This window comes from Eurosta solidaginis, chromosome 1 (genome assembly GCF_040869045.1).
Source record: "Eurosta solidaginis isolate ZX-2024a chromosome 1, ASM4086904v1, whole genome shotgun sequence".
Lineage (NCBI taxonomy): Eukaryota > Metazoa > Arthropoda > Insecta > Diptera > Tephritidae > Eurosta > Eurosta solidaginis.
This window is the reverse complement of record NC_090319.1, coordinates 81,304,687-81,319,052: the sequence shown is the minus strand read 5'-3', so window position 1 is coordinate 81,319,052 and position 14,366 is coordinate 81,304,687. Positions and strand designations below refer to the sequence as shown.

The window sequence follows — 14,366 nt, the reverse complement described above, 5'->3', positions numbered from 1 at the left end:
GAAAAATTAAAAAAATTAATATTAACGCGGTCTGGGAGAGGGAAAGCTTATAGAAAGATTTCAAAATAATTTAGGGCTCTATTCTGTATTGAGAACGATAGCTCAGACGAACGATTCGCCTCCAAACGATTTCGTCTAGCAATGGTATTCTCTATGATATTCGTTCGGCCTTTACGTTTCTTACTTTATGTCAAATAGGAAGGCGAAAGCTATTGTCAAATGATACGTTACCATAGTTTAACATAGTTCAATACACTAGCGATTCGTCTCTGAGGCGAAACGAACGTTCGTTTCGTAATAGAGAATGAGGCCCTTAGTAATTCATAAATATTGAACGCAACAGTGCAAATTGAACCCTCCAAATCGGGGTTTGTGAATTGCAGAGTACTATCAAGCTAAATTAAGCTATCCAAAGCCTCCTCAAGATTAACAGCATAAATCTAGTGCAAAAGACATAACCTGTGCGTCAAACTGAATCCTAAGAAAAAACAGGACTGGTTGTATTTTAGGGACGAGCTCCAAGTTGTTATTGTTGTAGCGATAAGGTTGCTCCCCGAAGGCTTTGGGGAGTGTTATCGATGTGATGGTCCTTTGCCGGATACAGATCCGGTACGCTCTGGTAACACAGCACCATTAAGGTGCTAGTCCGACCATCTCGGGAACGATCTATATGGCAACATTAAACCTTCAGGCCATCCCTCCCTCCCCACGCCCAAGTTCCATGAGGAGCTTGGGGTCGCTAGAGCCTCGTCTGTTAATGAAACAGGATTCGCCGCGGATAGGTGAGGTTGACAATTGGGTTTGGAGAAGCTGTATATTGCGCTGGCAACCTGAAGGGTTGCGCTACACAGCCCCTTGAATTTGGTATTTTAGTCGCCTCTTACAACAGGCATACCTACCACGGGTATATTCTGACCCCCTAACCCGCTGGGTAAACTCATCTGTCTTGCAGATGCCGTTGAGAGACGGCATATTTGTAGGAAAACTTAAAAGGAGCGCAACGTACATTTTTTATTTAGGATCGTCTTTATATATTCGCATATTTTGATTTAATCAAAGTGCTTCCCAAACAGGCCAAGTCCTACACAGACACGAGCCATTGATGAGACGGGCCATTGATGAGACGGTAGTAAGCTTAGCGACTGCCCTACGTGACAGTTTGAATAAGCTTCGACGGGCTACATAAGTAAAGTTTTGAGATAACTAGGTAAACTTTCTCAACCGAACCTTCAAAACTAATTTTGTGAGCGGGATCGGTATTGCTAAGCACAAGAAACTGATTCGAAAATTAATTCTTTCAAAGAGTGCTGCAGTAATATTTCAAAATGCAAGGAAGGTACATAGATGTCCTGAAATAGGATCAATTAACAAAGCCGGGTTCATTTACTCAAAAGTAAGATCCTTTCACTTCTAGCAGATTATGAGGTGCCGAAATTTGAGAATCACAAATTCAAGGTAGAACTAGTTGGTAGCCAGAACTGTGTCAAAAAGAGCTGTCACTAGATTCGCTATAAAATCTTTCAACCACTTCGGGGTATTCGGATCATTTTAGGCAAAAATACTGCTTTACCTAAAGACAGGTAAGGCATGGAAATGAAACAATCTGCCCGACATCTGCTATAGGAGTATTCACAGTCGGCAAACTCAGCATTATTTTTTTTTTCAGCGATACTCGCCGTCGCCATAACGGCATTCAAGGCTCGTCTCATTTTCGTTTGACAGCCTTCATGATTCCTAGCCACATATGTAAACGGGCAGATATTATGAGAAACTTATTGAACATGATTTTTGTTCGTCAAGAGAGATATTTACTTTTCAACTCCGATCTCCACCGTGAATAAATTCTTCAGAGATCCGAGTAAGCCGAAGCCGAAATAATTTGGCAAAAGCTGGATAGTTACGCGTGAAGTGATCATATGATTCTACCTCATTATACTCCATGCATTTGCAGCAAGTGGGGGTGTTCAATATATTGAGACGCTCCAACAGGCTTCGAATCTTGCCGCGGTTATTTCCATAGGCAACCACTCGATATCTACTGAATGCTAAGTTGGTCCACCAAAAGCTTTTTACTATCACACTCTGGGAGCAGAAAAACCAAAAAAAACCTTCTTTGGACTTCTTAACCAATTACATCACTTTTAGTAGCTCCAAGCAGGGCATTATTTAACGCCCATTCGAGTTCTACAAAAGTACCCAGATTGTATGTTCTAGAGAGGTCCCTACTTGTTTCAGGGTCCTGATGCTAACACTATTTACCAAGTGCAAGCAGGGTCCTACTTTCAGTTGTACTTATTAATGATTTATCTTCTACCATAGCATACATCAGCAGATATGAACAAATGCTTCAAATCTTCCCGAAACCCCAATATGCACAAATCAAATCATTACGTGCCAATAAAAACCTCAACGATCATCCTTGCAAACGGGCATGTCATGCAAATGAGACCATGACATGCTATTATTATTTCGTTGCGCATTACGATGAGACCTTCAATCCAAGCTGTGAACGCTACCTCGATAAACGAGTTCTATTCAAAGTTGATGGAAGCGAATACATCGATACATTTGCCGTATACAACTATCAAGGATATGACGATTGTAAATATGCTGATGGCGTTAAGATGAATGTAATGGTAATTAATGGGAACCTGCCTGGACAGCTAATTGAGGTTTGTAAGGGTGATTTGATCGTAGTCGATGTTATCAATAGTATGCATGATATTACGAGCATACACTGGCATGGGATACATCAGCGACGGACGCCTCATATGGATGGTGTACCATTTATAACACAATATCCAATTGAACCGGGACAGGCATTTCGTTATCGCTTCGAGGCAGACAATCGCGGCACACATTGGTGGCATAGTCATGTGGGACATCAGCGAGGTTTTGGTCTTGCTGGTGCAATGGTGATACGACAACCGAGAGTAGATGATGTACATTTTGCTCTATACGATTTTGATTATTCGGAGCATACGATCTTCATACAAGATTGGATGTATGACATGAGTGCTTCATTGCCGCCGCAAAACATTCTAATTGATGGGGTGGGAAGGCTTTTATTGACAGCCAATGGTACAAGCAAATTTAAAAGTGATACACCGACACTCTACTCAACTTATACAGTGTTACGCGGTGGCAGATATCGATTTCGTGTAATCTTTAACGGTAAACGGAAATTAATTTGACTATTTTTTATTTATCTTTTAGCTTGACGATATTCAACTTAGTAGTGCTAGAACAAAAACTTATTAGAAACAAGCAAACAAATCCATTGAATCATTTTTGTCCGTCCGTATACCGGCTCCATCAACTCCTCATGAATGTCTATAATGTATATTTGGATTCCTTCGTAATGCTTACAGAGATACAGTTGTTTCTTTTACAGTTTGTGTGAAGTTTGTGCGACTACTATTAAAAGTCACAACTAGGTAGCGTCATGCCATCGACGTGAATATTTGAAGGTAGTTCGATATTCCCAGGCAAAGCCGTGAGTATAATAACAGTGGATTTATTCATTGTCATTTAGCAATAAGAAGAAGTGTACCATCCAGTGGCTATTTCAATCTCGTAGAGTGCGCACATTCAGGACATTGGTTCTAAACCGATCGTCAATCACGGCGTGATCTATTTGGTTATGTGCAATTCGATCAGGAGACAGCCAAGCAGCTTGGTGAATCTTATCATGATGAAAACTCATACAGCAAATTACCATATTTCGAGCTTTGGCAAAGTCAGTCAACTTCAAGCTGTTGGAAGATGTTATATCGTGCAGGCTTAATGGTCTAGCTATAGCATCCTTGCCCACCCCAGCGCTAAAGACGTCAACCATGATTTTGATGGAATGACGAGGACAGTTATGGTTTGTCTTTTTAAGGTTTTCATAGGAAAAGTTCTACGCCGGATACGTCATTAGGCGCTAAAAATATTCTAGGGAAAAACCTCGTTGCAGATCGCTAAGATCGCTAAGAGAAGATCGGTTGGTAGAAAAGTTCTGCGAAAGCTTTATAATACTGGATGATGACGTTCCTGCCTAGAAAGTATTTCTTTTGACGCCTGTATTCGGAAGCAGAGGTACCGTTGGAGAAGACATGATCACCCTTTGCGCTCCAAACTGGCATTAGCTATCACTCCTTCGAACAGAGGTTTGCCTTCCTTAGGCTATAGTTTTATTCGCTCTAACCATAAAATCTCCTAATTTCAGGAATCTCTTCCACTGTGGCCTTGAGACAATCCAAGTTGACATAACATGAAAGACACTTTATTGTTCCCTACCTCACATCTCCGGCAGTGGTCATAGTGCCTGAAGCGATAGCGCTTCAGATTAGATGGCTCTTGCAGTGTCTTACTTTTGAATCCGTACTCCCAATCGAAAAAAGTTATTGCTACTTTCCAAAAAGAGGTATTTGGAAGAGATGGTGTTTTTCTTATTGTAGCAACAAGGATACTCCCCAAAGGTTTAGGCACGTTTCGGAAAGTATAACCAATGAGATACGATCCCGACCATCTAGGGAACGATTTGATGTGACCATCTTGAACCCTCTTAGTCAGCCAACCCCCTTCTTTCGTGAGGAACCCGCGAATGCCAGAGCGTCGCCAGCTAAATAAAAATTATTTGCTACGAGTAGATGAGATTAACAGAAGCTAGAAGAAGAGTTGGATAAGCTATAAATTGCAGTGGAAACCAGTTGAAAGGGTTACACTACACAGCCCCTTGAATCCCGGAACAGCTGCTAGAACTACATCGACCTAAGTGTCATAGTGGATTTGTAGCCAGAAGGTGTATGGTCAGCCGAGTTTCGGTGCCTTCCTCCATCTCCTCTAGTTCAATGACAGTTTACTTTTGCCATCAGTGGTAGATCGTCGGCAGTAAGATGCGCTCAGAACCTTTTAGCCCACGAAAAGTCGTCTATCACCTTTTGAAAATTTCCTCTCCCCTGTCCTCCAGGTTGCTCCTTTGCATACATTCTATGTACTTTATTTATGATTGGGGTGTTCAGAATCCGTTCCCCCCCTGCCAAGGCGGATGAACTTTAGCATGCATGGGTTTCACCTGGAGTTTTAATAACATAACATTTCTGCATCCTTTTTTTAAATGCAACATTTACATTCTGCAGTTCAGGGTATGGAGCGCCTTTTAGAAGGTAAAAGTATGCCCTATTCCAACCTTTATCTAAATGCCGTTCGAAGTTCCAGCTCAAGATTTCATTTTTGAGGACTTCTCCTTAGCATTTTAAACTTTCGACCAAGTGTATTTAGGTTTTATGAAAGGCATACCTTGACGCAGGCATATCCTTAACCCCTCACCCACATTTAGAATTCGAAAATCTAGTGACCTATACATTTTGCAGAATACTTGAACTTTCTCACTTCCTTTCGTTTCTTCACTTTTTAGGTATCGCCAGTTGTCCGATAAGCTTGAGCATCGACAATCATGAGCTCGTCGTCATTGCTAGCGATGGTAATGACATTGAACCAGTTAAGGTGCGCAAGATCACAATACATGGCGGTGAACGTTTCGATTTCATTTTACACGCCAATCAAGTTGTTGAGAACTATTGGTTACGCGTCAAGGGCTATAACTTTTGTGCGATGAACAAAGTGCATCAACAAGCCATATTACACTACCAGGGCGCCAGAAGACGTACAATACCTAAAGCATCAATATTTTATGAGTATGAACCGAGCGGCAGGGAACTAAACGCAGTCGACAAGCCGCCCAACAAAGATGATAACATTCTGACTATTGCCGATTTACGAGCTGTGGAGAAACGTGCCGCACGGGCAGCAATTCCATATCACACCTACTATACCAGCATGAATGTGCGCACTGATAATGAATATCTGTTCCAAATGGATTATATAACATTTAGGATGCCGCCACGCGTCTCACTTTTACAAGCTCGAAATCTAGGAATTGGTCAATTCTTATGCAATAAGACGCAGCAGACGGCAATGGGTTTGCAGTGCCGCGGTGGTAATTGTGAATGTGCCAATGTTATTGAGGTGCCGGCATTTAAGGAAGTGGAATTTGTTATCTCGAGCACATCCCAAACAGCTCATCCCATACATTTGCATGGCTATACGTTTCGTGTTGTAGGCAGTGGTGTGCTTGGCAAGGATCGCATAGAAGATGTGAGTTTATTGAGTTTGCCAAAAAATTATAGTCAACACACTTTAAGTTTTTTCCTTCATAGATCGAAGAAATAGATCGTCGTACACCTCTACCGCGCCGTGTACGTGCTGCACCGCTAAAGGACACCGTTCAAGTTCCTGCATTCGGTTATACCATACTACGTTTCTATACGGATAGTCCAGGCTATTGGATTATACATTGTCACATATCTACACATTCAGAGATCGGTATGGCGGCTGTGTTGCGCGTGGGTGCTCATATGGAAATGAAGACCTGTCCGGTTAGCAATTGTGGACTCTGCAACTCCGTCTTTTGAGTAAATAAATAAAGTTTTTATGAATGTACCTAGGCATAGCTAAATAAAAAACTAAATTTTTTGCGTCCCTAAATTGATTTGTTGTAGACCGTCGAGATTAAGCAGACGACAAATATCTCCACGGGTTCTTGGCGCAACCTTTATAAGGGGTTGCCAGCGCAATTTGCAGCTTCTCGAATCCAATTGTCAACCTCACCGACCCATTGCAAATACTGTTAATTTAGCAGGGGGACTCCGGCGACCTCAAGTTCTTTACTGAATGTCGGGATTGGATGGCCTATGCTCAAGGTGGTAATCTCAAACCGTGCCCGCGAAGGTCGGGCGGGTACCTTAATGGTGCTATTTTCCGGAACGTACTGGTTCCATATCCGGCAAAGGACAATCAACATCGGTGATCGAATATCGAAATTCGCCAAAACCTTCTAGGAGTCTCCTTATCATTTCAAGAAGAAGAAGTATATTGTAGTCATGTTACAGAGCTTCGGTTCCGATTCCAAAGTATGGACAATTTGATTTATTCTGCTGATGCTGATTTCGCTATCGACTGCTTCGATTCGGACTTGTCACGGAAGTCGATTAGTAGAAATCAAATCTTGACAGTTATGAAGTGACTGTGATTTTTGTTTTTGGAAATTAGTATTGTGAAATGTTTTCTTTAAAAATGTCGATTTTTCGACGTACAATCAACGATTATCGGCTTCAGGTTCCGCTAAACTCGCTTCTCCGACTTCTCTTCTATTCAGTATCCGTAGTTCTTCCTTATTGTCTCCATAAAATAGAGAAGAGAAATTACAGTGCCATCGGCCTTAGGATGAGGTTCTACAGCATATGATGTGTTTTGTTTGGCGAGGCTGTCAGAATGTCTCCTCCCAATACTGGCAAGTTAGGTCCTTATACTACGCTTCCTCTTTGCACCATTATAGCATTTAGTATATCAAAATCTTTCTGCTGGTTTTTGTTGTTGTAGCTTTGCCCCATCCAATAGGTGCTATTACTCACAAATTTTCATCGATATCCTCTAACGGGATTACGAGGAAACTTGCAGTTTCAACATGATTGAACCACATAGATGTGGGTGTTAGAGGCGTTGATTTCACATTGCAGTTGAAAAGATGGTTGGTGTCACGTGGGTACACGTGTCGGGGTTTATTCTAGATAAGTAAAAGTTTAACCTATCACAGTATTCAGGCCGAAGTTGAGCTAGAGTGGAGTGCGTATCCCTGGAGAGTTTGCTTTCCTCAACTGAGAGTTTGGGGTATTTGGCTTTGAGAACGGGGTTCACCTAGCATTTGTTGGCATAGTATTCTGCCCAACTTTTTGTGGATGCCTCTGAAGGCCTTTTTGTATTTCTTTTATTCAAAGCGCTGACTTCTTGACTGCGGAATTGCTTCTGCTGGGTGTCCAATTAGAGAAACATCTTAGTCAACGAAATCGCTGAGAAAATTATTACACCAACGCTCACAAGATTGTTCCGAAATGATCCGGAAAACAATCCGAAAATGATCTCAAAGTGTTCCCAAAAAGAAGTGATGACTACAACTTCTTATCTTGGAACGGCCTCCAAATTATTTAAAAGTGATCACGAAAACAATCCCGAAATAATTTTCCCGAACCGGTTTCTTAGTACTCCCGAAAGGATCTGGAAAACAATCAGGAAATACTCAGGAAATGGGTTGGGCAGCTGTTATATTGATGTTTTGTTGTCGAATACTCAAAGAGATGGTAGTTATCGTGCGTCGACGATATTATTGAAGGATTCAACTGATTACAGAGTTTGTAAGTCGTGAGTTGGCGTCGTTTAATTGCCCCGCCTGTGCACTCTTAAATTTATGTATTGCGGATTCGACCCAGAATAACCCCATCTTAACAGCTCATGAGATGGGTACGATCATGTGGAAGGCCACAACTGCTTTCTATGTATACATTTTTAATACGGCGGCAATGATAGCTACCCGTAGCTCGTGGCCGATCCTTTATATTATCAGCAAAGCTCTTAATCTGTTCTTAAGTACTATAGGCAAAATGAGTTGTTAGTTTGATTTTGATGCGGTCTTATACTTTAGTATAGAAGGTGAAACCAAAATTTGTGAGGTGGTGAGGCCGCCAGCGTTATACTATTATCATTTATATTTGGTATATGGTATTTCCATCGACCTGGTACGTTTCGTGGTTAGAGTGGATGTGCATCAACTCGGTGAGTATTAAATCAGGGATCATCATCATTAATTGGCGATAACCGTCTAGGCAATTTTTGTAATTTCGTAATATGTCACACCAGCTATCCCTGTTTGGCATCAATGGGGATTCATGTCTTCCTCGACCTACGTTCCCCAACTTAGTGGAGGGCTCACCCTTACTTTGCTTCCAAATATGGGTCCGTCCATGATAATAAGCAATTTTTAGAGCACGGTGCATTCAATCAGGGATATACGTAGCTGTTTCTGTATAAAGCAATTGTGTATAAAACACCATCCAGTGCCATTCCTTATTAAATTCCTCTTTATTTGGATGTATCATTCCTAAATGACATTGATGCCTTGCTTTTTTCTATGTTACTTACTTACTTACTTAATTGGCGCTTAACCGTCTAAACGGTTATGGCTGTCCAACAAGGCGCGCCAGTCGCTCCTTCGCTCCGCCAACCGGCGCCAATTGGTTACACCAAGGGAGTTTAAATCGTTTTCCACCTGGTCCTTCCAACGGAGTGGGGGCCGCCCTCTACCTCTGTTTCCATAGGCGGGTTCCGATAGAAACACTTTCTTGGCCGGAGCATCATCTTTCATTCGCATAACATGGCCTAGCCAGCGCAGCCGCTGCGTTTTAATTCGCTGGACTATGTTGATGTCTGCGTATAGCTCGTACAGCTCATCATTAAATCTTCTTCGGTACTCGCCATCGCCAACGCGTAGAGGTTCATAAATCTTTCGAAGAACTTCTCTCTCGAACACTCCCAAAGCCGCTTCATCTGCTGTTGTCATGGTCCATGCTTCTGCCCCATATAGCAGGACGGGTACGATAAGTAACTTGTAGAGTCAGAACCGCCACGGGCTGTCTTCTTATGTCTCCAGAACACCATCTACATAATGAGGCGAGAATACTCCCCATCAGGGAGAGAAATGAGATGCTAACCAAACAGTTCCTGTTGAATACCCAGAAACCTGGGCATCCCAACAAACATCTGATTGATGAGCCAACACCGCCCAGGGACTTAAGGAGTCATCTCCGTAAGCATTTTGAGGAAATGCGGCACCTGAGAACTCAGCCGTATGAAGCAAAGAAACACAAGCAGGTCCTCGGTGAACTCCACAAACAGGCGTCGGACCTTTATGCCGGGAATTGCCCGGTGAATCCAGTACTCAGGGAACAGTACACAAAACTTGCGGAAGAGGAACGCATACTGCCCAGGGAAACGCGAGTCACTCTGGCTCAACTTCGTTCTGGATACTGTAACAGGTTAAACTCTTACATATCCAGAATCAACCCCGACATACAAAATGTATTCCCCGCTTGCAATGTGTCCCCCTATGACACCAACCATCTCTTTAATTGTAATGTGGAACCAACGCCTCTAACACCCCTTTCATTATAGTCCACCCCTGTCGAAACAGCAAGTTTCCTTGGACTCCCGTTAGAGGATATTGATGACAATTTGTGATCGGTCACAGCTATTAGGTGGGGCGAAACATTGCTACAACAACAACAACAACAATTTGTGATTGGTCGCACCTATTCGATGGGTCGAAGCACAACAACCAACAACAAGTACTCGCTAGATGCATAACTTATGCTTATTAGGAATACTTTGACAGTTGCGTAGTTATCGCTTGAGTGAAAATAGTTTTCAGTCAGTAATCGTAACACGTAATCGTGTATATTTCGCGTGTATTGTCCCAGCTTTGAGGCTTGGAATCTCTTGTTGTTGTATAAGCGGCAGATACTCCCGCTATCTCTTAATGTTGTATTGGCAATGAAGGCACTACGCGAAGTTTCTGTGACGGATTAAGCTCCAGTATCTTCCGGAAGAGAGATTTTCATGGCAGAAATACACCCGGAGCGCTTGCCAAACACTGCCGAGGGGCGACCCCCCTTAGAAAAATTTTCTTCTAATTGAAAAACCTTATTTCTAAAATTTTTGATGTTGTTTTGGCCGGGGTTTGAACCCAGGGCATCCGGTGTGGTAGGCGGAGAACGCTACCATCACACCACGGTGGCCGCCAATCTAGGATAACTTATTTTGCTTGTGACACATTCTCTGCAAAAAATGCGATTAGTGTGTAGCCAGTTTTGATCTCTACCCATATATAATTGATCACTTTTGTTGAACGACCTTTGGAGCGACTGATTAAAACCATTAAGGCTTGAACTTGCAAAATTTCTGTAACGATGGGGTAGGTTCCTAAACTTGCTATAAACCGCAGCATAACATTCATATCCAACCATTCAGATGATACAAGAGTGCATTATACAAAAACGTATTAGCGATACAACGAATATCGTGCGGATATTATTATAGCGAAATAGTAGGAAGTGAATAGGGGTTTAGAGGTTTATCTGAAAGTAAAAATCAAAGTAATTTTTAGCTATTTCCTATGATTTAAATTTTCCTTTATTAACAATAAATTTGAATAGAGTAAAAAAATTGCAGTGCGGACAATTAATAGCAATGTAATTGTGAATTATTTAATTCAATAACTGGTTAAGTTATATTTATCAGTATGATTAACTCTGTAAATTATTCGCATTCCCAATGATTACATCTTGCTAGCTATACTATTTTTGCTGTTGTTATTGACACTTTTATAAGTCGATACCCTCTTGCGCAGCTAAAATCGCTTTGATCTTCATGAGTAACTCCTTTTTAACAGCATCAGGAACAATAGCACGAGCACGAGGCGTTACATCGGCAATCAATTGTTCGACTTTAATATTGCTACCTTTTTCCTTGATTATATTGCGGCACATTAGACGCACCTCATCACGCCAACCGCATTCTGCCAAACGATTACAGAGCAAATCTTTTAGTCTAGAATGACGAAAATATAAAAGGAATTTAGTTAAAACTGGATGCTATTGATGCAGCCCCGGTTCTAGGTCCAGGATTTGTATGTACGTATGTACTCACTTGGAACGATCACCGCTTAAAATAGTTGCCTGATCCACCGTCTTTGTTAACGTCATGCTAGAATTGTTGGTTTTTTTGGATTCCGTGGTTTATTTGTTTATTCAGCTAAAGTTTATTTTATTTTAACACCCAAAATCGCTTTTCCGCAAAACTCTTCAATTATTTTGCTTCACACCCTTGTTTTGTTTACAACGAAAACTTGACGATAAGAAAAACGGCAAGAATGTAGGGATTGAGGGCGAGATCGCGATTGTTTTTGGATTTTCTTTTAATTTATCTGGGAGTCGCAAATGAAATAGCAAATGCTTTCATTTCAGTCTGAAATTTTTCAATGTGAAATTAATCAAAGTTGTGTATATAATTAACCAAAATTAGGACCATAGTGTACCTATACCAAGTGTGTTCACTAAGCGATAAACGTCAAAACTACAAACAGCCTCGCTCACCTGATGGAAATCTCAGGTCTAGAGTCGCATTTTTGGTCTCAACGACAACATTTTTGACTACCAATCGTATGGACTTTTTCAATTTTTCAATCATTCGGAGCATTCGGTAATGGTATCCATTTTGAATTCGCTGTCATTCCGAATCCAGCGAGTGCCTGTCAGAATGCTTGACAGATAAGTCAACACACTTGTACTTGTACACTATGATTAGGACCAATGCAAATATTTTTAATTTTTTTGTCACCGACAACATGTAGGTAAGGCAGGTTAACATGGTTGCAGTAATGTTGTACCCAACAAATATTTATGCGTGGGCTCTGAAAACATCGACTTTGTAGGTAAGGCAGTTTTGCATGGTGCAGTTCTATTTATATGTAACACACATTTTGCATCGGCTCTAGTTACGATATTGATTCAAGGTTCGATTCGAGCTCAATGATGATTTTTTATGGTTGTTTACGCTCGTAATCATTTTACAATTGCACTTATCACTGCATTCGGTTCTATATTGCGGATATAGCTTTATCCGGGTTTTCCCCACCATGGGCTGTAATTTCAGTGTTATTAATCATTTAAAACTTTTCGCAGTTCACCTCTGAGGTGACTTAGTTCGAGCTTCTCCTCCAATTTGCGGCGTGTTTTTTGTTTTTGGTTTTTCTCTACAGATTGGCGGGACAGGACCTGTTTTATGTCGGCTCCGCAAGCTATCTGCAAGGCAGATGCATTTTGAATGAAAAGCTATTCATGGCAGAAATTCAATAGGTGTGTTTGCCAAATCAATGTCAACGGCGATCCCGCTAAGATTTTTTTTTTTTTTTGATGTTGCTTTGCCCCGTACTTGAACCCAGCACGCTACTACCACAACGCTACCAACCATTTAAATTGCCGCATTCCCACTCAAACTCTTATTCCCCGCCACCTTAGAGTAGTAAACCTTTTCGTCAAACCACAGGCTCACTCCGTTTTAGCCAACCGGAGTTTCTAGCTCATAAAGCAGCTTCCCATAACTAAAATCTCCCTTCTAAGATTAGGAGCAATGCCGCACACATGTCCCTGCCCCTATCCTCCCATTTTGTTTCCGGTAGTAGCATATATGTAGAAGGGGTCCACTAGCTCCTGTTGTTGCTGTTGTTGTAGCAGTGCTTCGCCCCATCTAACAGACGCGACCGATCACAAACTGTCATCAATATCCTCTAACGGGAGTCCAAGGAAACTTGCTGTTTCAACAGGGGTGGACCATAGGGAAAGGGGTGTTAGAGGCGTTGGTTCCACATTACAATTAAAGAGATGGTTGGTGTCATGTGGGGACACATTGCAAGCGGGGCATACATTTTGTATGTCGGGGTTGATTCTGGATAGGTAAGAGTTTAACCTATTACAGTATCCAGAACGAAGTTGAGCCAGAGTGACACGCGTTTCCCTGGGGAGTATGCGTTCCTCTTCCGCTAGTTTTGGATACTTTACTTTGAGTACTGGGTTCACCGGGCAATTCCCGGCATAAAGGTCCGACGCCTGTTTGTGGAGTTCACCAAGGACCTGCTTGTGTTTTTTCGCTTCATACGGCTGTGTTCTCAGATGCCGTATTTCCTCAAAATGCTTACGGAGATGACTCCTTAAGCCCCTAGGCGGTGCTGGCTCGTCAATCAGATGTCTGTTGGGATGCCCAGGTTTCTGGGTATTCAACAGGAACTGTTTGGTCAGCATCTCGTTTCTTTCCCTGATGGGGAGTATTCTCGCCTCATTATGTAGATGGTGTTCTGGGGACATAAGAAGACAGCCCGTGGCAATTCTGAGAGCAGTATTTTGGCAGGCCTGTAGCTTCTTCCAGTGGGTAATTTTTAGGCTTGGCGACCATATGGGTGACGCGTAGCACGTAATCGGCTGGCTAATTGCTTTGTATGTAGTCATGAGCGTTTCTTTATCTTTTCCCCAGGTACTGCCAGCAAGGGATTTGAGGATTTTGTTACGGCTCTGAATTCTCGGAACAATTGCGGCTGCGTGCTCACCAAAATATAGATCCTGATCAAACGTCACACCCAAGATTTTGGGGTGTAGGACAGTCGGTAGCGTAGAGCCATCGACGTGGATGTTCAAAATGGTCGACATTTGGGACGTCCATGTTGTAAATAAGGTCGCGGAAGATTTAGTCGGTGATAATGCCAGGTTTCGCGAGGCGAAAAAACTGGAGAGATCCGGGAGGTAGCCGTTTATTTTGTTGCATAGCTCATCGATCTGTGGGCCTGGGCCTGTGGCCATTACTGTGCAGTCATCGGCGTAGGAAACGATTGTGACTCCTTCCGGTGGTGAAGGTAGCTTAGATATGTAGAAATTAAACAAAAG

General features: G+C 42.1%; 2 protein-coding genes across 26 annotated transcripts in view; one reads left to right on the top strand and one right to left on the bottom strand.

Moving 5' to 3' along the window:
* The window catches only part of Mco4 (Multicopper oxidase 4), an 826,935-nt gene extending 820,420 nt beyond the window's left edge, over positions 1-6,515 (top strand). For all 25 annotated transcript variants that reach the window (XM_067758828.1, XM_067758824.1, XM_067758804.1 and 22 more), the window contains 3 exons: positions 2,320-3,174; positions 5,402-6,141; positions 6,204-6,515. In XM_067758828.1, the coding sequence (XP_067614929.1) occupies positions 2,343-3,174; positions 5,402-6,141; positions 6,204-6,458 (1,827 nt within the window). In that variant the 5' untranslated portion in view covers positions 2,320-2,342 and the 3' untranslated portion in view covers positions 6,459-6,515. The remainder of the gene's footprint in view (positions 1-2,319; positions 3,175-5,401; positions 6,142-6,203) is intronic.
* A 4,516-nt stretch (positions 6,516-11,031) lies between these two features.
* e(y)2b (enhancer of yellow 2b) lies at positions 11,032-11,956 on the bottom strand. Its single transcript, XM_067777935.1, has 2 exons — positions 11,581-11,956; positions 11,032-11,481 (listed from the first exon to the last, which is right to left on the bottom strand). The coding sequence occupies exons 1-2, from the start codon at positions 11,634-11,636 to the stop codon at positions 11,256-11,258; spliced, it is 282 nt and encodes a 93-aa protein (XP_067634036.1). The 5' UTR covers positions 11,637-11,956; the 3' UTR covers positions 11,032-11,255.
* Positions 11,957-14,366: the final 2,410 nt, after the last annotated feature.